This window comes from Wyeomyia smithii, chromosome 1 (genome assembly GCF_029784165.1).
Source record: "Wyeomyia smithii strain HCP4-BCI-WySm-NY-G18 chromosome 1, ASM2978416v1, whole genome shotgun sequence".
NCBI lineage: Eukaryota > Metazoa > Arthropoda > Insecta > Diptera > Culicidae > Wyeomyia > Wyeomyia smithii.
In genome coordinates, this window is record NC_073694.1 from 3,551,293 (window position 1) to 3,578,161 (window position 26,869).

The 26,869-nt window shown below is 38.6% G+C and overlaps 1 protein-coding gene across 11 annotated transcripts in view; it reads right to left on the minus strand.

The window, feature by feature from the left end:
* Positions 1 to 26,869, minus strand: part of LOC129733964 (otoferlin-like) — a 183,766-nt gene that overhangs the window by 34,078 nt on the left and 122,819 nt on the right. For 10 of the 11 annotated variants that reach the window (XM_055666704.1, XM_055666453.1, XM_055666650.1 and 7 more), the window contains 6 exons: positions 14,393 to 14,460; positions 4,382 to 4,756; positions 3,958 to 4,325; positions 3,712 to 3,895; positions 3,589 to 3,651; positions 1,857 to 1,941 (listed from right to left, as the gene is read on the minus strand). In XM_055666704.1, the coding sequence (XP_055522679.1) occupies positions 1,857 to 1,941; positions 3,589 to 3,651; positions 3,712 to 3,895; positions 3,958 to 4,325; positions 4,382 to 4,756; positions 14,393 to 14,460 (1,143 nt within the window). Of the gene's footprint in view, positions 1 to 1,856; positions 1,942 to 3,201; positions 3,287 to 3,588; positions 3,652 to 3,711; positions 3,896 to 3,957; positions 4,326 to 4,381; positions 4,757 to 14,392; positions 14,461 to 26,869 lie in introns of all 11 variants that reach the window. The other variant, XM_055695654.1, reaches the window with a different exon arrangement.

Below are 26,869 nucleotides of genomic sequence, written 5' to 3' on the forward strand. Positions count from 1 at the left end.
AAATTCGAAAAGAGAATAAATCTAACAGGAAACAAAAAATTATAAAAGTCGAGGAAAAATACAAGAGAAAATCACATAAATAGAAAGAGAATAAAAAAAAGAACTCAAAAATGAAAAAAAAAAAACAACATGGGCAAAAGATGGAACAGGATCCAAAAGCGGGAAAGAAATTAAAAAGAGACTTGAGAGAAAGGACAGAATAACGATTCAAAAGTCCAATAGTGTAGCAAAAATTTAATAAAATCAACATAAATTGCAATATTAACGAAAGTCTTTTTTTTTACGCGGGGGATACGTAGCACGTAAAAAAATCCGCGTTAGAATCACTTAAATTCCGAAATTCGCATCAATAGAGATGTGTAAAAAGACTTTTGAAACGTCAGACTACTACATAGATCAGAAGAAGTAAAAAAAATGGAATAAAATAAAAACAATAAACAAAATGAGCTGTGGAAAGTTTAATAAGAATCAAAACTAGAAAAAAAAATCCTTAAAAAGGAAAAGAGAAGAGCAATAAAGATTACTTTAAAAAAAAAGAAGGGAATGGGGTAGAGAAAAAGAAGTTACACATCAAAAAATGTTGAACTTAATGAGATTGAAAAAAGGTCATAAACAGATAAAAAACAGGTCAAAAGAATCCAAATGACACCAAAAAGAGGTTAAAAAAATCGAAAGATGTTAAAAATGGTCAAAAAATATTTAACACCATTCAACAAAAAACAGAAAACCATAAAAATTCTAAAAACAGATTTAAAAACAGTCAAAACATTAAAAAGAAAAAACAAAAAATTAACGATGGATTCGACTCTCCAAAAACCCCTTATTCAGAAGATTTAAACATTACCACTTCCAATCATCTTTAAGCATTGTTGGACTGATGTACTGACTTATGTTACATTCCTGTAAGCAAATTTTTAAGCACACTTTCAAGAAAAACGAACATGAAGTGCGCCTACTTTGTCGACAATCAAACGAAAAACTTTTCCTTCGTCGCAAAGCCACGGCCGCAGATCAGTTTGAGTGACTTTTGAGGAACTTTACGATTGTTTCCTTCCCCGGTAAACTTGCTTCAGGTAATAAGCTGTGGTTTATTACAGTCATTTGCGATTGCCGACAAAGTCGGCAGGCTCAAGATATCTCAACACGATTGCATTATTTTATAAACATTATAGATATGATGTTTGTGTTTTTATGAAACACTAAAAGCGAAAACTTGACAGAAAATTCCAAGCGTGGAACGATGCCCGTCATATTTTTCCATCGCAGCAAGCGCAGCCACCGCCGGCGGTGTCTGAAGATTGAAGTGAAGGAAAAGTTTTCGTGTTGATTTAGGTTTTGTCTCACGAAAACATACAGAAGGGACAACTGCTATAAAAACATCGATAGAATTATCTACAGCTTCCTATGCAAAATTGATTACAGTGGAGGCGCTTGGTTAGCCTCCCCAGCTGATCTCGAGGTACGATGCTGGCCTAACAAGCCAGTCGTCGTAGGTTCGAGTCTTGACTCGGGAGAGACTGTTAGTGTCAGTAGGATCGTAGCGCTAGCCCCGCAATTGTCCTGTACACTTAACAGTTGGCTGCAAAGTCTGTGTATAGTAAACAGAAGGTCAAGTTCCGAATCGGAATGTAGCACCAAGGCTTTGCTTTGCTTTGGAGGCGCTTGGTAGGAAGTAAACAGAACAAATCTAGAAGGAGGCGCATAGTCATCAGTGACAGTGTGAATGCGGGTTTCTGAAAAAATATTTGTGCGAAGGAAAATCACAGGTTTGAAGCCATTTAAAGCATTCGTGCAATCAAATGGTGAATGATAAATGGGGGCTGAGTGAGTGTGTGTCCAAAAATTCCGTCTCTTACCTCTCTGGTGCCACAGGGTTGCCACGTCCAGCTTGAACGATCCTACCAGCTTGTTTGTTTGGAAGACGCCTCGGTTTTGCAGAACCTGTGCACGGGTGGTTTGTGTGTGAATGTATGTGTTTGTGTGCGTGTGCGAAAGTGTTTGGGTTTTAACGATTGTCCGGTGGAAATTTCATGGTAATGGTGGTGGTGGTGGAGAATACGAATGGTATTTGATAGCAGCACACACACACACACACAAACACGTTCATATAGTTACGGTTTTGGAGATGCCAGACCGAGGGATTAGAAAAGAGTGAGAAAAAAGAGATAAGAAGATAGCAGCGGATGAGAACGACAAACAGATGGTTTTTTAAAGTTTGATTGATTTTTTTCTGTTGAAGGATTTCACGCTCACAAAGTTTCATTAAAATTTGATAATGTGTGCTTGAGTGAGAAGTGGCGTGAAATCCCCCACATCGTCAATTCCAACTGTTCAAAGTTCATATATCAATACAAAGTATTTCCTATTCGTCCTTGTTGGATGAACACGTTAGTCGGGAAGGATGGAGCACCATCTGTTGTTGAACATAAAATGAATTATTTATTGTTGATGTTTGATCACTTGCTTGGGGTTGGGATCAATTGGATGGCAATTTTACAGCCACCTGCAAACTGGGCGGGGGTGTAAAATTGCACCTTACAAGGAGGACTGTCTATGGGCGTCCTTCTCGGTGGGGATAATAAGAAAGCCATAAAAGACGTAATAACATCGGGTAATGGCTTTATAATTGGTTCGCGTGGAGCTGCGGAGTCTGCATCTGCACAATTTTTGCTCTTTCCCCGGGGCTATTGCGCAATTTCTGTTACAATGTTCATTACCGGGCGCGCGCCATTCTTCCTCGAAAAACGATGCACTAATCGGGGGATGAGGATTACAACAGAACAGAACAAAAACCAATAACATCACATCAAACAGCAACAAACTGCAGCGGATCTCGCACCGAAACGACATTCATTTGAATAAATAGAAGAAGAGGAAAAAAACACAAAACCGTTATGGAAAGGGAATTAATTATAACGTTAATAACGAGCGAGCAACATCCACCTACGTTGAAGGAAAAAAACGAGAATAAACGGATAAGGGAAACAACAGCCAGATAGCAACAAATTGTAGGTTATGTATGCCCTGTTGTAGCAGCCATGAACTCAACTAGAGAGCTTTTCTACAGCAACAACAACAACAACAACAGCAAGTACGAGGGCTACGAACAACGACGTCGATGTTTTTTTAGTTTTCACAGCTTAGAATGCGGTTGAGTTGCATATAGAGGAAACAAAATTTGTAGAAGAAAAAAAACAATACCCGGAGCGTCGTACACCGTTTTCAGGTCGATTTTGAACGAACCGACCACCGTTCCGGAGCGCATAAATTTACGTGAGTGTATCACCTGGCCAGCAAAGTTGGGCGGGGGAGGAGAGTGGGGCGGTCATGTTTTTTTTGTTTTCAAGTTTTCGACAGGAACGGAAAAAATCGTTATTTTTTGGTTATGGTGCTAAAGATAGGTTTCAGTGCATGCAAGGTGCAGTTTTAACTGTTGTGATCGTTATTGGAAACTGTTTTTCGTAATAGTTCTTTTTTTTTTGTTTCTTTCAAAATATTCAGCAATTGTTAGGCCAATCGAATGTTTGGTTATATGTCCTATTCTGATTAGTTTGTTAGTCACAGTGAAAAAAATGTTCCGATACTTACAGACAGTGTGATGATTTTGTCGAACAACATCACCGGTGGCATGTGGAAGTCGAACACAAAATACTGCCGACGAGAGAAAAAAACTGAATAAGTTATTTAAATTCAATTGTAAAACACCTTCACCTCATTGTAGTACGGACAGTTGGTGCTCTCCTTAACGCTGGTGTACTTTTTTTGATCGCCTACTTGGATGCACACGACGGGATCCATGTTTAACCCGGGCAACTGTCGAGCTTCGATGATGGTGACACAAACCTGGAAGTCCTGTGACTTTAGATGATCGTTGCATTTCGCTAGATTTTTTATTCTAAAAAAATCAAAACAGTCATCAGATAATTGCTCGCACTCCCACGTCCAACAAAACAATACTTTTTCAACTTCTCGTTGTTGGTGGTCTCTTCACCATCGCTGGAGGCATTCGAGTGGGTACTTCCAGCCTGCGAAAGGTTCTCATAACCCGGCTGCCCGGTTCCACCGACTGTACTTGGGCTGGTCACAGCCGTTGACGGTTCATTGGTGTGCGTCCGGTGGCTTTGCTGCCCAGAACTCGCCGGACCTCCTAAGGCATCCTCGGAATCCGTGATCAACGAGCGACCTTCGTCTTCCGTGCTACTATCACCACGGCTTTCCCTCGACGGATGCCGAGATCGACCGAGCTTCATGAAGTTTCTCACCGTTCGCAGCGTCACTTTCTTATCCGCAATCGAGCGGACCGGTTTCGAGGATGATTCGTTGTCCTAGGAAAAAAATGCACAATTAAAAGCCCTACAAAGAAATCATACAAATTTCTCACCGAGGTAGCGCGATCGTACTTGGCCGCTGGATTCTGACTCTTCTCGTGCAGAGAAGTCGATCCGGAAGACATTACCCGTTTCAGGATGTTCGGTTTGCTGCTGGAAGCAGGTGCTGCTGCTTCTTCACCGGTGTCACTCACTTTACGCATTGCTCTACCATCGCCACCACCACTACTTCTCCCACCGGAACTCGATGCACCCTTTTTTAAACTCTTCTCCAGATTGGCAATATTCTGCTCGATATCCAGCAGCATTTGCTGATCGTCATCGATGCTGCTAGACTTTTGGTGCAAACTCTTGACCACGTGGGACGAGTCGAAATTACCTGCCTCATCGTCCGGACTTTGATAGCTGACATCGAAACTGACGAAGGCCTACGTGTGCGTGCGCGTGGGAGAAAGAGAAGAGAAAAACAATAAAATCAAATTTCTTCGGCGCGGCGGCGGTGTATTAATCGAAGCAACCCACGCTTCAGGTTGGCGAGATTTGTGACGTTTGACTTTTAACGCAGAGCTATTGTGCGTGTGCCGGAATCCGTGACTCGAGTGTGAAAAATTGTTTTTGATTCGATATGTTTTATGTATCCAATAAACAAGACCTTTCTGGAAGCTTTTTACACGGTAGAAACTTGCGTTTTGATTAAAGCTGTTATGTCATCACGTTTGTGACAGGTTGGAACTCGTTCATAAATTTAGAACGGTACCAGCGTTTACGGTTCCCCGAAAAGGGCTAGAATGGCAAAAACTCGCCACTAAAGGCCATAAAAGTAAAATGATTTCACCTTTTTTTGCCTTCTAAAGGCCAGAAAACACCAAATAAGAAAATGATCCCAAATTGAGCTCAGAATCGCCAAATACGCCTTCTAAAGGCCATAACAAAAAATGATCCCAAATTGAGCTCAGAATCGCCAAAAACGCCTTCTAAAGGCCAAAACAGAAAATGATCCCAAATTGAGCTCAGAATCGCCAAAAACGCCAGAATCGCCAAAACAGAAAATGATCCCAAATTGAGCTTAGAATCGCCAAAAACGCCTTATAAAGGCCAGAAAACGCCAAAACAGAAAATGATCCCAAATTGAGCTCAGAATCGCCAAAAACGCTTTCTAAAGGCCAAAACAAAAAATGATCCCAAATTGAGCTCAGAATCGCCAAAAACGCCTTATAAAGGCCAGAAAACACCAAAAAAGAAAATAATCCCAAATTGAGCTAAGAATCGGCAAAAACGCCTTCTAAAGGCCAAAACAGAAAATGATCCAAAATTGAGCTCAGAATCGCCAAAAACGCCTTCTAAAGGCCAAAACAGAAAATGATCCCAAATTGAGCTTAGAATCGCCAAAAACGCCTATAAAGGCCAGAAAACGCCAAAAAAGAAAATAATCCCAAATTGAGCTCGGAATCGCCAAAAACGCCTTTTAAAGGCCAAAACAAAAAATGATCCCAAATCGAGCTCAGAATCGCCAAAAACGCCTTCTAAAGGCGAAAACAGAAAATGATCCCAAATTGAGCTCAGAATCGCCAAAAACGCGTTCTAAAGGCCAAAACAGAAAATGATCCCAAATTGAGCTTAGAATCGCCAAAAACGCCTTATAAAGGCCAGAAAACGCCAATACAAAAAATGATCCCAAATTGAGCTCAGAATCGCCAAAAACGCTTTCTAAAGGCCAAAACAAAAAATGATCCCAAATTGAGCTTAGAATCGCCAAAAACGCCTTATAAAGGCCAGAAAACGCCAAAAAAGAAAATAATCCCAAATTGAGCTTAGAATCGCCAAAAACGCCTTATAAAGGCCAGAAAACGCCAAAACAGAAAATGATCCCAAATTGAGCTCAGAATCGCCAAAAACGCTTCTAAAGGCCAAAACAAAAAATGATCCCAAATTGAGCTTAGAATCGCCAAAAACGCCTTCTAAAGGCCAAAACAGAAAATGATCCCAAATTGAGCTTAGAATCGCCAAAAACGCCTTATAAAGGCCAGAAAACGCCAAAACAGAAAATGATCCCAAATTGAGCTCAGAATCGCCAAAAACGCTTTCTAAAGGCCAAAACAAAAAATGATCCCAAATTGAGCTCAGAATCGCCAAAAACGCTTTCTAAAGGCCAAAACAAAAAATGATCCCAAATTGAGCTTAGAATCGCCAAAAACGCCTTCTAAAGGCCAAAACAGAAAATGATCCCAAATTGAGCTTAGAATCGCCAAAAACGCCTTATAAAGGCTAGAAAACGCCAAAACAGAAAATGATCCCAAATTGAGCTCAGAATCGCCAAAAACGCCTTCTAAAGGCCAAAACAAAAAATGATCCCAAATTGAGCTTAGAATCGCCAAAAACGCCTTATAAAGGCCAGAAAACGCCAAAACAGAAAATGATCCCAAATTGAGCTCAGAATCGCCAAAAACGCTTTCTAAAGGCCAAAACAAAAAATGATCCCAAATTGAGCTCAGAATCGCCAAAAACGCCTTATAAAGGCCAGAAAACACCAAAAAAGAAAATAATCCCAAATTGAGCTAAGAATCGGCAAAAACGCCTTCTAAAGGCCAAAACAGAAAATGATCCAAAATTGAGCTCAGAATCGCCAAAAACGCCTTCTAAAGGCCAAAACAGAAAATGATCCCAAATTGAGCTTAGAATCGCCAAAAACGCCTATAAAGGCCAGAAAACGCCAAAAAAGAAAATAATCCCAAATTGAGCTCGGAATCGCCAAAAACGCCTTTTAAAGGCCAAAACAAAAAATGATCCCAAATCGAGCTCAGAATCGCCAAAAACGCCTTCTAAAGGCCAAAACAGAAAATGATCCCAAATTGAGCTCAGAATCGCCAAAAACGCGTTCTAAAGGCCAAAACAGAAAATGATCCCAAATTGAGCTTAGAATCGCCAAAAACGCCTTATAAAGGCCAGAAAACGCCAAAACAAAAAATGATTCCAAATTGAGCTCAGAATCGCCAAAAACGCTTTCTAAAGGCCAAAACAAAAAATGATCCCAAATTGAGCTTAGAATCGCCAAAAACGCCTTATAAAGGCCAGAAAACGCCAAAAAAGAAAATAATCCCAAATTGAGCTTAGAATCGCCAAAAACGCCTTATAAAGGCCAGAAAACGCCAAAACAGAAAATGATCCCAAATTGAGCTCAGAATCGCCAAAAACGCTTCTAAAGGCCAAAACAAAAAATGATCCCAAATTGAGCTTAGAATCGCCAAAAACGCCTTCTAAAGGCCAAAACAGAAAATGATCCCAAATTGAGCTTAGAATCGCCAAAAACGCCTTATAAAGGCCAGAAAACGCCAAAACAGAAAATGATCCCAAATTGAGCTCAGAATCGCCAAAAACGCTTTCTAAAGGCCAAAACAGAAAATGATCCCAAATTGAGCTCAGAATCGCCAAAAACGCTTTCTAAAGGCCAAAACAAAAAATGATCCCAAATTGAGCTTAGAATCGCCAAAAACGCCTTCTAAAGGCCAAAACAGAAAATGATCCCAAATTGAGCTTAGAATCGCCAAAAACGCCTTCTAAAGGCCAAAACAGAAAATGATCCCAAATTGAGCTTAGAATCGCCAAAAACGCCTTATAAAGGCCAGAAAACGCCAAAAAAGAAAATAATCCCAAATTGAGCTTAGAATCGCCAAAAACGCCTTATAAAGGCCAGAAAACGCCAAAACAGAAAATGATCCCAAGTTGAGCTCAGAATCGCCAAAAACGCTTTCTAAAGGCCAAAACAAAAAATGATCCCAAATTGAGCTTAGAATCGCCAAAAACGCCTTATAAAGGCCAGAAAACGCCAAAAAAGAAAATAATCCCAAATTGAGCTTAGAATGATCCCAAATTGAGCTTAGAATCGCCAAAAACGCCTTATAAAGGCCAGAAAACGCCAAAAAAGAAAATAATCCCAAATTGAGCTTAGAATCGCCAAAAACGCCTTATAAAGGCCAGAAAACGCCAAAACAGAAAATGATCCCAAATTGAGCTCGGAATCGCCAAAAACGCCTTTTAAAGGCCAAAACAAAAAATGATCCCAAATCGAGCTCAGAATCGCCAAAAACGCCTTCTAAAGGCCAAAACAGAAAATGATCCCAAATTGAGCTCAGAATCGCCAAAAACGCGTTCTAAAGGCCAAAACAGAAAATGATCCCAAATTGAGCTTAGAATCGCCAAAAACGCCTTATAAAGGCCAGAAAACGCCAATACAAAAAATGATTCCAAATTGAGCTCAGAATCGCCAAAAACGCTTTCTAAAGGCCAAAACAAAAAATGATCCCAAATTGAGCTTAGAATCGCCAAAAACGCCTTATAAAGGCCAGAAAACGCCAAAAAAGAAAATAATCCCAAATTGAGCTTAGAATCGCCAAAAACGCCTTATAAAGGCCAGAAAACGCCAAAACAGAAAATGATCCCAAGTTGAGCTCAGAATCGCCAAAAACGCTTTCTAAAGGCCAAAACAAAAAATGATCCCAAATTGAGCTTAGAATCGCCAAAAACGCCTTATAAAGGCCAGAAAACGCCAAAAAAGAAAATAATCCCAAATTGAGCTTAGAATCGCCAAAAACGCCTTATAAAGGCCAGAAAACGCCAAAAAAGAAAATAATCCCAAATTGAGCTCGGAATCGCCAAAAACGCCTTTTAAAGGCCAAAACAAAAAATGATCCCAAATCGAGCTCAGAATCGCCAAAAACGCCTTCTAAAGGCCAAAACAGAAAATGATCCCAAATTGAGCTCAGAATCGCCAAAAACGCGTTCTAAAGGCCAAAACAGAAAATGATCCCAAATTGAGCTTAGAATCGCCAAAAACGCCTTATAAAGGCCAGAAAACGCCAAAACAAAAAATGATTCCAAATTGAGCTCAGAATCGCCAAAAACGCTTTCTAAAGGCCAAAACAAAAAATGATCCCAAATTGAGCTTAGAATCGCCAAAAACGCCTTATAAAGGCCAGAAAACGCCAAAAAAGAAAATAATCCCAAATTGAGCTTAGAATCGCCAAAAACGCCTTATAAAGGCCAGAAAACGCCAAAACAGAAAATGATCCCAAGTTGAGCTCAGAATCGCCAAAAACGCTTTCTAAAGGCCAAAACAAAAAATGATCCCAAATTGAGCTCAGAATCGCCAAAAACGCCTTCTAAAGGCCAAAAAAGAAAATAATCCCAAATTGAGCTCAGAATCGCCAAAAACGCCTTCTAAAGGCCAAAAAAGAAAATGATTTCAAATTGAGCTCAGAATCGCCAAAACTCCTTCTAAAGGCCAAAAATCGCCAAAACAGAAAATAATCCCAAATTGAGCTCGGAATCGCCAAAAACGCCTTCTAAAGGCCAAATTAGAAAATGATCCTAAATTGAGCTCAGAATCGCCAAAAACGCCTTCTAAAGGCCAGAAAACGCCAAAAAAGAAAATAATCCCAAATTGAGCTCAGAATCGCCAAAAACGCATTCTAAAGGCCAAAAAAGAAAATGATTTCAAATTGAGCTCAGAATCGCCAAAAACGCCTTCTAAAGGCCAAAAAACGCCAAAAAAGAAAATGATTTCAAATTGAGCTCAGAATCGCCAAAACCGCATTCTAAAGGCCAGAAAACGCCAAAAAAGAAAATCGTGGTAGCGACTCAATTTCCAAAAATAAATTTCCTGATATTTTCTAATTTTCCCTGATGTTTCAAATTTTTTTCCCTGACTGTTCAAATTTATTTAAACTGATTTATGTTACGACTATCATGGATTTTTCCACCTAAATCTTAAAAGTCAAAACTAAAAAGGATCAGACTTAAACTGGTTCCTGCTGAAATTCTCACCAGTAATTGAAACAGTTTAGCTTCGCTTTTGCTAACTTGAATCTTGAACAAAAATATTTTTTTGTTGGGAAACACGTCCAGTTTGATAAGATTGAAACCAAAAATTACACTGGTCGACAAAAGTAGAAAATAAAACGTTCTAAAATCGAAAATTCTAAGAAGTAGCTCAGAGTAACGAAAACATTAGAAAGATTAGCTTAAAATGGTTGAAAATGCTTTTTACAGCAAAAATGACCGAAAATTGATCCCAAACTGAGCTGAGAATAGCTAGAAAAGGGAAGAGTAGATAGAAAAGGATTTTGAATTGAGCTCAAGAGGCAAAAACTCATCAAACATGATCGCAAATTAGTTAACAGAAAAAACCTTGTAAAGGCTAAAATTTGATAGACAAAAATCCTAAAACTAAAAGGAAAATAATCCCAAATTTAGCTAAAAATGTCAAAAAATTCGAGAAACGGTTCTAAGGGCCAGATAAAATCTACAAAAAAATGATTTCAGATTGAGTTCAAAATGGCGGCAAATGCTTCTCTAGGCAAGCAAACAGCAGAAAAACGTTCAAATTGATCTCAGGGAGACGGAAAACATTTACGATGGTCAAAAAATAAAATAATCTAACAAAATGCTTCTGAAAGCAAAAAAAAAATCAGCCGCGAATAGTGAAAAAGCAAGAAAAGAATCTGAATACGAATCTGAATTGAGCTAGAAATTACTAAAAATACCTTTTAGAACCGAAAAACAAAAACAGAAATAAAGCAGCAAAAAATTATTCAAAAGGTCATTAAATGACATCCAATTGTGAAACGCTACTTTTGAAGGTGAACAATATTCCGAATTTAGCTAAAACATCGAAAATCGGTGAAATATAAAAAAAAAAACGGAATATCGAGTATTTAACCAAATTGAAAATGAACATAGAATGTCAAAAGACACTTCTAAAGGGCAAAGAATATGATGTAAATTGTGATAAAAACAAGTCAAAATGATCCCAAGTTTAGACTAGAAGTGCGAGCAACACTTTTGAAAATAACAAATAATAAATTTCAATTTTAGCTTGGAATAGCGAAAAGCATTTCTTCAAACGAATAAATAAAACAACAAATTGGGATCTAAAATTGCAAATTTCAATTGAAAATTAGGCCACGTTGAGCTTATAATGGTGAAAATAGAGAATAGATAAAAGACCCGTAGAAAAATACCACGCGTTTGTGATAGCGGGAAAGTGTTTCTAAAGGTCAGACCGAAAATCTGATCAAACGATTATGAAAGCAAGAAAATATTATATCCCTTTCCGATCGAGCCCACACAATAGAGTAGGTAAAAAATGACTGATAAAAAAACCTAAATCGAAGCAAGTACTATATAAAAACACTTGCTTGCTCCTTTTTTTTTTATTTTTCGTAGCAGCTGCGATGTTGACACTAGCGCACAGTGGTTTAAAAGTCGATTTTGACGCGCTAAATTGATAACTCCACGTACGTTGGATATACAATTATGACGTCTTCAGCAAAAATGGTGGGTAAGACCTCCTGCATCTTTTGGTGCTATGAGATTTGTAATTAATCTCCCCAAAAGTGAGATGAAAAATTTATTTTTTTGCTCCATCGAGATACAGGGTTGATGTCTTCGGTAAAGTTATAGGTATAACCAATACAACCAACTTTGCCGAAGACGAAAAATTCGTATCTGCTACTCAAATTGAATTAGAGAGTTTTTATTGAAAATAGACATGTCAAAACATATTTTTAAATGAAACGATTTTTTTTATATTTTCTAGGCCTTCACTATGTTCTACAAAGTTGTTAGTAGCATCAATATACACAACTGTCTGGAAGGTACTATATTCGTATTGTTTGAAAAACTATGAGTTATGGGCTATTTTTTATTTTTTTTTCGCCATATTTCAAATCACTGTATCTTTCTTAGGGGCAGATAGATGCAGATTCGGTAATAAGCATATAAAAGTATAACAATAGAACTTTCAAACGCTGGTGGTTTTGCTAGTCCACGACTTTCTGCTGATGAGTTGTGTTCATAACAAAAAACCTCGTTTTTACTCTTTTTAATGATTTAACCAGGTAAAATACTAATATTGTAAACCAAGATACCACGTAATAAGTTCGTCTTTTACTTGCGTTCGAATTTCTCTCGATAGATTCTTTTTCGTCTGAACACTTGGCTTCTGCTTTGTGTTTTCAGAAGGCGTTCGAGAAGCAAAACAACCCTTTCGGGAATTTTTGCTCCAAAATGTTTTGGTTGGTCTCTTTTCGAGGTGTTTATCGGTGGATTTACCGAATGAGCAGTGACTTCTTTTTTAGAACCGAACACTCTTCGGTAAATCGGTGTTTTCGTAAGCGTCAATCGATTTACCTAAAGTCATCAATTCTGCGAGTGTACTCACTGGCTTCGAAATCAATACTTGCTTATAATCCGGCCTGAGGTTCCGCCTCTGCTAACCCGAGCAGGATGGTATTTCGCTACCCGTATAATTGGGCAAAGAAAACTGCACACTTGTCGGGCTTGACAGAGAATCAAGGTAAAACAACAGAAAAACAAAGGAAACGCTTTTAAAGTTTCTGATAGTTACAAAAACTATAACAGAAAATGTTCCCAAATAAAAAAAAAATTACTACTCTATCTTAAAGTACAAGTCCTTGAGAAAATTTTTCCGAATTTTTGGTAGAAATTTGAGTTGAGAAAGAAAGTTGAAACATTTTAAAATAAGTCTTATTACGAACGCATAAACTGAAATTGAATCTTCAAACCTTGAAGAAAGCTTGCGAAGGAGGCAATTAATTCCAGATAGCTCAAATAATTCCAAATAAAGCTCAGAAAGGAAGAGAACACACTTGCAAAAACCGGTCTCTCCTGGTAGATAATTTACGAGGATATAATCACGCATAAAAGAACGCTTTTAAAAGCTAAATATTAGGTTAGACTATTGACTTAAACAGGTTCGTTCTTTTCTGACGGTGAAACTAAACAGCCTACTTTTATATTCGGCTATATTTTCATCTGTCAATTTGCCTAATTTTAAACCAGCAACAACTTTTCACCAAAAATCCACTTGTCTATTTCGTGCTAAATTAGTAGAAAAAATGAAACATAACGCTGGCTGTCCTGAACTTCCACAAATTCTCGTTGCGAGACTGAGAAACAAAAATAAACTCCCGTGAAATTTACATTGTGACAGCTCGAAAGTTACCGGCGTTTTTTTTTTTTTTCAATGAATCATTAAACAAGCAACAGTTGCTGCGTAAAGAACAAATGTTCATAAACTCTCCTCAAAAACGTTGGCACGCCTGCTGCGACCAAGTGGGCGGACAATTTGATTAGATTCTCATTAGACCCATAAGAAATTGGTCCCAAACCGGAACACCCCCTGCCCGTTCGCAGCTTTAAGCTTTTTTTCTGCGTAAATAATTGCGCCATTGTCGTTTAAGTACCACCAGCAGTGCGGTTGTTCAATTCGTTCGAAAGTGGATTTGGGATTTCCCTTTCCTAATAAAAATTTACGACACGTACACACCAGTAAACATTCCCACCCCAACTTTTAAGGTTATAAGCACGCATACACACACATACTTAATAAGGTAATAAATGTAAATTCTTTTAATGGCCTTCGCTGTTTCGCGAGCGGTATGACAGCCAGCCACCCTTCCTCCCACTGGGACGCCGCTGCGAGTTGTTGAATGTGTCGAACCGATATGCTCTAAAGTGGAAAACTTTAGTCTCAATGTTGTTGCGTGTTTTTTTTACTGTCGCCGCACCTTCCTTGCCAGTAGGCTTTTGCGGTGTTTCTTGGATCGTTGTAATGAAAAAAGGGGCAAAAAAATCATACTTACTGCGTTAGTAACTTAACTTTTCAAATACGTTTTTCAGGAAATTTCAAATATTTTGAGATATTTTTTTAAAGATTTCAGAGATAACATTTTTCGAACCAAAACTTTTAAAGAGAAACACCGTGCTTGAACATCAAACTGCGTTCTGCGTTTCATGTGTGTGTGTATGTGCACGCGCGCGTGTGTATATCGCATTTCACCGCGGTCCGAGGCATGGAAAAGTTTCAAGCGAAAATTGTGACCGTTGGACGTGCCTTTTTTACTGCCCCCGCCGTGGTATTTATTGGCCGGACCGGACAAGAATTATTTTTCATTGGCTAGCTAGGAATGACTTTACAGTTGGATTCCGGCCGCTTTCAAGGAACACGCGCATTGTGAACTGTGAATTGTGTGTGCAATACTTACGTCAATTGGTTTGTTGGAGAGGTCAACAAGGCGATCCTGAATGTGAAGTCGGTTTTCCTGCAGCAGACCTGTTGATGGCATACATGGAGGACAGAGTGGAGAGAATAATAGCGTTAGTTATGGCTGGCTATACAAACTTGATAAAGTTCTTGTGTGAATGAGAGAGAGGCAGAGGCAAAGGGAGGAATAAATATTCCTTTTTCTGCTTTGCCACAACATTTTGTTGAGGTTTGCATTTGACAGTATTGCAGATTATGGGGTGATGACTGGTGGCAGCGCAGTAGGCGACGGTGGTGCACCTGTCCGAAGGAGTTTTTCGGTGATTACGGATTACGCTGTACAATATGTTGGCTTATGAATGTAAATCGACTTCGAAAGGTCGTCCGGCTTGCTTAGTTATTCATGGCGGTTTACTTTTTATGGAAAAGAGGAAAATGAAGGTGCAATGAAAAAGGAAAGCAACTGGATTTATTGGTGTGGCGCACTTGTTGAACCTGAATTTTCGGCTACCGGGAAAGTTTGATTGATGAGAATTTGACAATATCTGGGTAGAACCCATGTTGTTCCCTTGTCAATTTTCAACTAACTGTCCTCTTTTGATAAAAAGTTTTTTCTTTATCCTAGAGATATATTGATTTTTGTACGAACTTGCTTCGTCATATTTTAATTTTTTTATTGAACAAAATACAGGAGAGTCCGAAAATTCCGAAAGTCCGAAACAAGGTAAAAAGTGAAAACAAGCTATTAAAGACCAAAAAAGGTTCTGAAATTGAGCTCTGAATGGGTTAATTTTTTTCTGAAGGCCAGAAAACGCTTTAATTTATTCCAGATTGAGACATATTTTCTCAAGTGTCTGATAGTATTTCTTATACCCAATTTCTGTTAAGTTTTTATGATATTTTCCAATGCTTCAAGTTTAAACGAACATATTTTTGCAATTTGTTTTTTTTATTTTGTGTTGAAAATTGAGTGATGAATAGCATAAATTTTATGTCGGTTCGGAAGACTAAAAACTTTGATAAGAGATCGAAAATTGACCGCCATAGAGCGAAAAAGTGATTTTGAGACCCGAAATGGGAATCAAATAGAGGAATTCAAAATTATACCTGGAAAGTTCTTGAGATAAAACACACACACAAAAAAGAGCTGTAAATAGCGAAACGCAAAAAAAAAACTAAACATGCCTCAAACACGCTGCTGAAGATCGGAAGCAAAAAAAGATTTCTTGCATCTAGGGATAAAAAAGGGCAGAAAATTGTTCTCAAATTGAGTACAAACAACAAATATCGATAAAATAAGCTCCGAGAAGGCGATTCCAGATAAAGTTTAGAATAGCGAAGATTCAAAGTTACTGCAGACTAGAGAAGAACAAAAACTGATCCCAAATACAGATTAGAATATTAAAACAGCGAACTGCAAACAAGAAAATGATCCCAAATTAAAGATAGATTAGCGAGAAATACTCTCAATAATAGTCAGGAAAAGTAAAAAAATCCCAGACTGCGTTCAACCTTTCTCAAACCCAAGAGAGGACAAAACAAGGAAATGATTTAAGTTAGGCACAGAACAGAATATTGGAACGATTCTATGATATCAACGGACAATAGATCAAGCTTGTTATGAAGAAGAAGCGCTTCGTGAGGTCAGATATAGGGTGTTGGTTCCTTGTGGGGAATATTTCAGAAGCTGATAGAGGGCCACATTCGATGAAAAAATAACTCTTCCACGCATATGCTCTCACGTTAATCTACTCAGAGTTATTCAACTTTTTAGTTTCTAGAATACTCTTCCTTAAAGTAGCCCTAATTCAGAGCTACAAACAGTTCACACTGCACCCCTCTATTTCTGGTGCCAACAGGGTTGCTGAAGAGTAGTGATTTCGCAGTGTTGTTGTCCGGCATCCTTACGACGTGACCGGCCCACCGCAATCGATTGACTTTCGCCAAGTGTGCAATGGGGTTCTCTCCAAGTAGCGCGTGCAGCTCGCGGTTCATGCGCCGCCACAATTCTTCGTCGTCCGTCTGTACTCCACCGTAGATAGTCCGTAACATTTCCCGTTCGAAAACTCCGAGGGCGTTCCGTAGAGGACTACCGGTCTTATACCGGGTTTTGTACAGTGTCAACTTCGTGCGTCGTCGCAGTCGACCCGATTGAAATGTCTTCCGAAGTGAAAAGTAGGTACGATTTCCAACCTGGATACGTCTCTAGATCTCTTTTCTGGTGTTATTGTAGGCGATCACAAGTGACCCCAAATACACGAACTCGTCGACCACCTTAAGCTTATCGTTGTCTACAAAGACTTGAGATGGGAGGCTGATGTTGTTCTCCTTGGAGCATCTCGCTCGCATGTGTTCCGTTTTCGACGAATTCATTCGCAGTCCGATTCGTCCAGCTTTGGCTCCCAGTCGGGCGTAAGTTTCTTCCGCCGTCGCAAGCTATGCCATAGCTGTTCTCGATGTCATATCGAGAGGATCTGGTTAATGGTGGCACGGCCATCCATTAAAACCCGCTTGATACTGGGTCACGAACCTCCTGGTTAACGGTGATAGTCTTTTGTGGGCAGCATTGATTAGCGAGATACCGCGGTAGTTGCGGCACTTCAGCTAGTCGTCCTTCTGGCAGTCTGTCAGTTTTCCCCCCTCCCAAATCCTGAAACTGACCCATTGCAGCGCTCTAGCCAGCGTTTCTCTGCCATGTTTGGAAAGCTCGCTCGGCAGCCCGTGTTTGCATGCGGCTTTGTTGTTAGTTAGCTTCCCGACCTCACAAAGAATTTCATGAACATCGTGGGCTGGTACTCGGTCATCTGCTGCTAGTGCTCCTAGGTTTACTGTATCGCCATTCAGGTGTCCATAGAAGTACTTCTTCCACCTGTGTGTACGTTTGTTATGTCTGAGGAGGACATAACAAACGTACGGTCGGTTAGCTATACATTGGTCAGGATATCTCCAGGTGGTTTTGTGGATGTCTTTTCGGGGAAAGAAGCTACTTTGGACTACCAGTCCTCGAGAAGCTGCGAAGTTGACGCATCGCTGGCCGTTGTCGTTTGTCACCGGCTTGTATAGGTCTTCCAACCGATCTGAGCGTTCATGTCAGCGAGCAGCTATCGTAGAGTTTCTCCAGCTGTGCGTAGAACGCTTCTTTCTCTACACCGGGTCTTCCCTTGTCAGGGCAGTGTACATTAAGGATAGTGTTGATAGTTATAGAATCGGCCTTTTATTCGTAACAAATACAACCTGTCGCTGTGTATCGAGCATTCAATCGTCGTCCTTATTGTGTCGCCTAGGTCGTTGCCGATTGCCGTAGTGTTTAAATTTCGGCATACTGCTTTACTAGGGCTGCGGATGTCTAGTTCACGCAACAGGTCTGCCGTCTTGGGTGTAGCTGGCGAGATACCGCATTTCGTAATCCAGCCGTCCGTTCCGGATCACACGTTGTTTGAGCCGCCCCTGACATGGAAAACTGACGCTGTGCCCTCCGAGGAGGATAGCTCCCCCTTCCCTGTCAGCATACGACCAAGTTCTCACCGGTTCATCGATCTTCCCATGGTTGCTCGTATCCCAGTCGCTATCACGTGGAGGTAGGGATAGGAGTTTCTGGGCATTCTGCCTTGAACCACACTGCGGTCTATTTTATAACAACTAGTACGGGTGTACTGCTGATATGCAATGCCCAGCCGTTCACCAACCCAAAAAACTAATATGAGTAAAATTTCTGCTCAACTGAATAGGTTAGGGATGCCTCAAAGTGTTTAAAGTTGTGATTTTTTTGAGTCTCAAAAATCTACCAAGAGACTTCTCCCTACAGGAACATTGGAACAATCGAACTTTTTTTTGACTCAAAAATGCATAAAACGTTGAGATCTGGAGTTATCTCGTGACAGCAGCGATGCAAGAACGGCTTCGATAGCTGAAAAGACATGGAGCTTGCAGCCTCTGTGTTTTGAGGTGCGCAAGACATAATCGTAACTGATCGCAATCTAACAACAAAGTCCGAGATCAAAGACTTGCCTCTCAGTGTGTAAAAACAGAATATCTAGATTGGCTGAGTAAGTCTTCGAAATTTCTTGTCTAGCAAACGAAGCCCCAAAAATCTAGATAGATATATTTATTTCATATTATCTCTTTGTATTATAATGAACTCTTTGGTAGACTGTAGAGTAAATTTTAATTTTTCATTGGAAGTTTGCTGATTTTTTTCCTTCAACTTACTCTATAACTTTTGCTTTGTCGTTTTTTTGGTCGGATTGGAAAATAGTCAAGACGAAAATAACCTTTTAGTCATTGTTTTGAACTGAAAATGTTCTATGTATAACAAAATCAACTTTAAAAAATCACTGTGAGTTGATAATTTGTGAAACCTGAACTTATTATTATACTCCTAAGTGTAACGGACTTTTTTCAGAGTCAACCAAAACTGTGAACCAAGGGTCGATCAGCCGATGAGAATCTGGGCTTCCGTTTTGAGGGATGCGCGTGGTAGCATCGGCATAATTGAGGAACATTTGCATAAGAGTGTTAAGAAGCCTTGTTAAACAAACTTAGATCCAGACTGAGCATGATGTCATTGTAAATCTCAGGACTTTTTGGTCAATTAACTGGGTTTTCGAGGAATATTTTAGAAGCTTCTGGTACTGGTACTGTCTTCGTGGTTAGAATTGAATTTGGGACTCAAGTATTTTTCTATCACATTTTGTCAATTAACTCGGATTATTTAAAGTTACACATTTCAACACTTCGCTCAAATTTCCGTCAAATCACCAAACATCCATGGCTTACTCATTTACGGGCACCGATTATCCGATTCAAAAAAAAAAAAAATCATTAATCCGTAATGACCCGGGACGGAACTAGTTTTTTGAAAACGCTCGTTCTCAGCACTGGAACGGCCGATTTGGGAAAACATGGTATTTTATTCAAGGGGAATAGTTGCTCTAAGTTTTGGTAAAGGTGCCACCCCTCTGGACCCCTTCCCGTTTTTGTGAGACGCAAATATGTCTGTGTTTTTTTCTAATTTTGCAAACAGATTTAGCAAACACTGGGAATTTTCATACGTATCAATTGATCCATGTATCAAATCATGTCAGGTGGATGAAATATGGTATGTAGGAGTGAATTTTGAAGTTTCTAAATTATTTCAGTACAAAATCACAAAACTACGTATTTTCATAAAAATTCAAATAACAAAATCGTTCATCAAATTTTAAGCTCTACATTTTTGAAGTAAGGTCTCCTGAATCCATACGCGATGAAATATTTATTTTAGCATGCAAATATTTTGAGAAAAACGAGTTTAAGTTCACTAAAGTACATATTTTTATGGAAACCAGATTTTCTCAGTCTCCCACGGTAGGTTTCAACTTAGCTCTTCAATTTTCAAGCTCTATATTTTTAGAGTAACGTCTTCTGAATCCAAAGATCGTGAAAGATTTATTCTAGCATGCACAGATTTGGAGAAAATCAAGTTTTCATAAGAACTCGTACTTTAGTGAATTCAAACTCTTTTTTCTCTAAATCTGTACAAGCTAGAATAAATCTTTCAGCATCTTTGGATTCAGAAGACGTTACTTTAGAAATATAGAGCTTGAAAATTGAAGAGCTAAGTTATTTGATTTTTTATGAAAATACGTAGTTTGGTGATATTGTACTGAAATAATTTGAAAACTCCAAAATTCACTCTTACATACCATATTTCATCCAGCTGACATGATTCGATGCATAGAGCAATTGATACGTATGAAAATTCCCAGTGTTTGCTCAATCTGTTTGAAAAATTAGAAAAAAACACAGACATATTTGCGTCTCACAAAAACGGGGAGGGGTCCAGAGGAGTGGCACCATTACCAAAACTTAGAGCAACTATTCCCCTTGAATAAAATACCAAGTTTTCCCAAATCGGCCGTTCGAGTGCTGAGAACGAGCATTTTCAAAAAACAAGTTTCGTCTCGGGTCTTTACGGGCTAAAAAATAATTAAATTCCAAAAAACTTGCAACTTAATTTCCGAGAAACCACTATGAATCCTCTTCGATTCCAGTATGCTGTATATACAAAATTGGAAAGAGTAAGTATCCGAATAAAATGAAACTGAAAGTAGCTGCCAATATCTGCTTTTCCGCAAGAAAAATCCAAATTAAAAGATAGCGATACACTTCCTTGTTAAAAAAAAAGTGGCCATTAATTATAGTTTGAAGTTTGTAGAATACTTGAACAATGACAAAATTAAGATAAGAGCAAAAATACATTTTAAGAGGGTGGTTTACTTTTATCTATCTATCTATACCTATAAAAATGCAGTCCGGTCTGTCTGTCTGTCTGTCAATCTTTCTGATCCATATAGGCTCGGAAACTACCGAACCGATCGACGTGAAAATTTGTATGTAGGCGTTTTAGGGGCCGAGAAAGGTTCCTATGATGGTTTGAGACCCCTTCCTATTCTGGAAGGGAGGGGTCCCATACAAATGAAATACAAATTTCTGCACATCTCAAAAATTAACCAAGCAAATGGAACCAAATTCGGCATGTGGATGTTTTTAGGAGTAACAAATATGTCCATAATAGTTCGACACCCCTCCTTTTTCTAGAAGGGAGGGGTTCCATACAAATGAAACACAAATTCCTCCACATCTGGAGAACTAGCCAAGCAAATAGAACCGAATTTGGTAGGTGGATGTTTTTAGGGGTAACAAATATATTCATAATGGTTTGACACCCCTCCCTCTTCTACAAGGGAGGGGTCCCATACAAATGAAACACGAATTTCGCACAGCTCGAGAACCAATCAACCAAATACAGCCAAATTTGGTATGTGAATGTTTTTAGAGGTATCAAATACCCAAGTAACACACAAAACATGTTAGAAAATAGATTACAACGAAAGTAGTCATATAAGTGTACTACAAGCGCAATTAAAAACTTGTGTTATTATATTGTGTTTGAAGTTGTTTTTCATCAGTAATACAACCGCATTTCGTAAACAAGCTCATTTTTTCTGGTTTTGGAGATGATTTTTAACAACATGAGTTTAAGAATAACAATCACTATCACTTGGTCTTTTCGAAAAGACATTACACCATCTAATAACAACATAACGTACCTGTAAAATGCTTTTCCTTAGTACAACAGTCGTAGCATTCAACACTCAACCTAAAAATACTTGATCAAATTAATATTTAAATTATATGAACGATTTCTATATTTATTCGAAGCGGGTCAAAACGTGCCATCAAAAGATAAACAAAACGCTTGCAGTGTAACCAATATCAATTCAGTTTTTTGTTATTGTTTATCTAACAACGTTTTCTAGTTTTGTTAGATTTTATATCCAGATAACGTTGAAACTATGCGAAAACAATTTTAATATTCAAGCAAAAGAAACAACTCTTTTTGAAAGGTTGAAAATTATTTTTTGTCATCAATTTATAATCAATTAAAACTGCCACTGACAAAAGCTACTGTCGATCTAGTTGCACTGCGCCGCCACAACACATTTGCGCATGCGCTGGTTAACAGTTGTCATAGCAACAGATTTGCGCATTGCCGTATTGGTACTCGAGATGTATTTTGCCACTTAATTCTATCAAGTTGGCTTGCTTTGATGCTGTTATCGGTACTTGTTCTATTAGCCTTCATGTTTTGCGCTTTTCTGGTGATAGAGATGGCATGGAATAGGTAACGTCGCCTATTTTATACCAACGTGTGTTACTTGGGTATGTCCATAATGGTTTGACACCCCTCCCTCTTCTATAAGGAAGGGGTCCCATATAAATGAAACTCAAATTTCGCACAGCTCGAGAACCAATCAAGCAAATATAACCAAATTTGGCAAGTGAATGTTTTTAGGTGTAACAAACATGTCCATAATGTTTCGACACCCTTTCTTTTTTTTGCATATCTCCAAATACCATTTCGAAATCTAAGATGGCGAATTCCGGTTTCCGAAAAACAACGGCGAATGATCAAATACCACCCAATATGGGTATTTCCGGGATTGTTATGATGCACTGAAGCCACAAATCGACCTTAGACAACATATTGATTCATAAGAAGGCGACTTCCGGTGTCTGGAAAACAGCCAAAAGACAAAATACCAGCCAATATGAGTGTTTCTGTAACCAGAATGACGCTCGGGGGTCAGAAATTGTCTACAAATGCCATTTTAAAATCCAAGATGGCGACTTACGGTTCTTACGGCCTGAAGTGACCAAATACCACCCAGTATGTGTATCACCGGAACCAGAATGATGCAAGGAGCTAAAAATTGACCTCAGACACCAGTTTGAATTGTATAATGGCAATTTCTGGGAAACAGCCGAAAATAACCGAATACTACTACATATGGATATTTCCGTAATCGAAATGATAAATAGAAGCCAAGCATTGACCCTGGACACCTATTTGAATTCGAAAATGACCACTTTCAGTTTCTAAAAAACAACGAAAATAACTGAAATGCATTCAATATATTTCCGGAATAGAGGTGATATACAAAAGCCAAAAGTCGAGGATGTTGTCATTCCGATAAAACCAATCATTTCAAATGATATAAACAAATCGCAAGGAATCAATGAATTTGAAATGTTTAAAATTAATAAATTGAACACTAAAATAGGCGAGACGAAGTTTGTCAGGTTCAAAAATAAAATTTTCCAACCCTCTACAAACTTGCTCGAAATAGCTAGTTCTACATTGCGTCGGAAGAGAGTTACCAAGTTCATCAAGCAGTAAAAGCTGTGTAGCTCGAGTCTTCCAGCTCAAAAGTTCCCATGTCCCTGAAAGTTATTTTTTTAAACATCTTTTCATGAAAAAACGTCAGATCTCGACATTTAATGCATTTCTAAGAGGTTCTTTATAAAAAAACCGATTTCAGAAACTTCAAAAACTACTCTTGTGCATTTTTAGGTTGGTCAAAAATGTAAGACTTTCACGACTGTAATTGAAACCTTATCAGAAGTCCGATTAAGCTCAAATTTTGGATGGCGACTTTTTTCGAGAAGACAAAATTGTTTAGCCCTAACGTTTGCATTAAAAAATGCTCAAAAAATGCCGACTTTCATGGGTTTACCTTTATACGCACGGACAAAACTACCCATGCAGCATCAATCATAGTAACCCATGAGTCAGCAGACAAATATTGACTCGAACTTTGACCGTAATGGCGAAAACATTGAAGCTACCCCGCTCAGAAGTGTGCGCGATCGAAGATCGTTACCCCGCTGCGTCGAATGTGGACATCGTACGGAAAAGGGACACCGTTTACGCTTGTTTCGGTAACTACAACATTTTGGCACTGTCTACTATATAAAAATGGAATTCCATAACGCTTGATCTAATTGATATTATTCCCTCAGTCTCTGTGGTGTACAGTGATCATCATCATTTTGAATCGTTCTAAATCAAAAATAATAAGCGGTGACATGTAGGTTTTTTAACATGAAAATGTTCGCTGATGTTCAGGAAAGACATTAGTTATAAAAAATAGTTATCTAATTACTAAAACTTGAGATATTATTCACAAAACTACGTAAAACATGCAAAATAATGACTTTCTGTGCTAAATTTGCCTCTAAATCAAAATTCAAAGCGATGACATATGATTCTTTTTTCACTAAAATGTTTGTTAATGTTCAGGGAAGACATTCGAGGAAAAATAATTATTATCTGATTACTAAAACTTGAGATATTATTCACAAAACTACGTAAAACATGCAAAATTATGACTTTTTATACTTAATTCGTCTCCAAATCAAAATTCAAAGCGATGACATGTGATTCTTTTCTCATTAAAATGTTCGTTGATGTTTAAGAAAGATATTTGAGAAAAAATAATAGGTATCTAATTACTAAAACTTGAGATATTATTCACGAAACTACGTAAAACACGCAAAATTATGACTTTCTGTGCTAAATTTGCCTCTAAATCAAAATTCAAAGCGTTGACATATGATTTTTTACACTAAAATGTTTGTTAATGTTCAGGGAAGACATGTGAGAAAAAATAATTAGTATCTGACTACTAACACTTGAGATTTATTCACAAAACTACGTAAAACTTGCAAAATTATTACTTTTTATGCTGAATTTGCCTCTAAAACAAAATTTAAAGCCATGGCATGTGATTCTTTTTTCATTAAAACGTTTGTTAATGTTTAGAAAAGGCATTTGAGGAAAAATAAATAGTATATGATTACTAAAACTTGAGATATTATCACAAAACTACGTGAAACATGCAAAATTATGACTTTTTATGCTGGATTTGCCTCTAAATCAGAGAGGACGAAGCAGGCCATGGCCGGATTCGGACGTCAAAATTTTCGCTCGCGTGATTTTTCGGGAAATAAATTGTTCAATGTGATAGTGCGTGTAAGTTACAGGTGTTACCGCGAAAAGAGTTTATTCGGGAAAGTGTGTTGTGTTGTGTGTGCTGCGAAATACTCACTTGATGTGTATCGTAGTGCCGTGAAGATTAATCGATGAAATGGCTGAATTAGCATAAGGAATGGTACTACGCCACCGTCGTTTGCAGCGGATTTTGTCTTCGTTTATTGCGTCCGGAGTTGTCGCGTTTTGTCGTGATTTATAATATGTGGAGGGCGTAATTCGTGTTGTAGTCATGGTTGAGAATGTTTTGTTCAGGGTCCAGTGTGTTTAAAGTGTATTACGAATAAAAAAATAGATACTTTATTGCCGGTGTTCTTACAATTTATTGCTCTCAAAATGGCTGTCTTCGAATCGTAGTGTTGTGTTGGTGATCTTTCTCAGACATGGTTGTGTGCATGCGGAGAGCGTAATGTGTCTGAGAGTCTATCGCAGTGTGAAATAGTAGTGAAACCTTTTCTTCTTTGTCTGGTCTGCTGAGAAGCAGAAACGAGAGAGCGACAATTATCAACAAAGAAATGGTTTGTTTATGCCGGTCCGTGTGCGAGTGGCAGAAAACGCTGGTGAAATGTTTGATCTGTTTAATCCTGTTCGATATCTAAGATAAGTGAATACATTTTCCAGGAGCTTTCTTTTTAAGTCAGATGAAGTATATGGTATTTTCAGACTCAACAAAATGATTTTGTTCTTTCATAATCGTGAGTGTGTGTTATGCCTTATGATTCCTCTAGCGATGAGTTTGTACGCCATTTAGTTGGTGCCTATTATAGAATTTTCACACTGTAACTGGAATCAGAATTGCCCCAATAGGTGAGAGCTTTAAACCTTTGTACACGCTGGCTCTCACAACACGGAACTGGTAGCATTAAAATATAATTCAGAAACTTATCGCGGCCTGACCGAACGGTTACGAACATTTGGCCCAGTTTTATACCCTTGTTTTATGATTTTTCTAGCTTTTGACCAAATATTGAAACACATAGACAATTTTTATTAAAATCTTGTTGGTCGGAATAGCAACTAAATTTTGATTGCGATTGCTTTGGCATTTTATCAATCAACTTAAAATTCTTGTTCGATATGCATATTGCATTTTTTTAAATATTTGAGCTATGAGTGCATGAAACTTTGCCAGTTTTTATACTCAGTAGGTATCTTAACTTGAATACAAAACAAAAGATTATCGGGGCAAAGCACCGTGTCCTCTCGCGTATGCGTCGGTGAGAGGGAAAAAAGCGGTCGTACATAATGCTCCGGTGTAAACGTGTCTTCGGCCTTGGTGAGCTTTGCTCATTTAAGGATTCTCGGTTTATTGTGATTTCCGAGATGTACCAAATCATTATTTCGGAGACTGTACGCCCGTTGGTTCTTTTTTAGCACGTTACGATTCAGAGTAGGTTTCGTTCGTTCGATAAATATTGTAATTATTCAATCGCGACAAAGACAAACCCTACATGGATGCCAAATCTATTCCTGTTTCGCCGGTTCCCTTTTTTTTCTTTTTTATAAAACGGGTGTTTTGGCTTTTTCGTCATACCAGTGGTCGACACGCTCTTGTTTGCGTTCGGAGAAGGCAGTTCAGTTTCGCGCGCATTATTTTGACTGCGCTCAGTGTGACTATCTTAATACAGCGCTCTATCGGTTATTTGAGCTGGTACCAGTAGTTTGCGTTCGGCGTGCGGTTGTTGCGTTTTACGAAATCCATTCGTTTCTAGGTAAATTTGAATTCAGTTCACGGCATTAAAAGCGAAGTTTGGTGTGATACAGACTGACAACGATTGGTAGGTTGCCGAAGATAACTAGATCGTGGCGCGGTTCTATGTATATCGTCTCCTGGTGACCGGTTGCCCAGAGACCGAGAAGTAACCATGTCGTGCGTGAATTGGGGTAGAAAAGATCGCACCATCAACCTCGATGGATCCAGATCAATTCCTTTCCACTAACACTAATTCCTTCCTTTGATACTTGTGGTTGATGCGGAGGATTCCTCGGTCTCTAGTAGCAACAAGTATTGAACTAACACTCCCGATATCCCTTCCTCTATTGATCTGCATTGGGCGTGGCCAGCTACGTTATTGATCAGTGATAAGAAAGATCGCCAGGAAT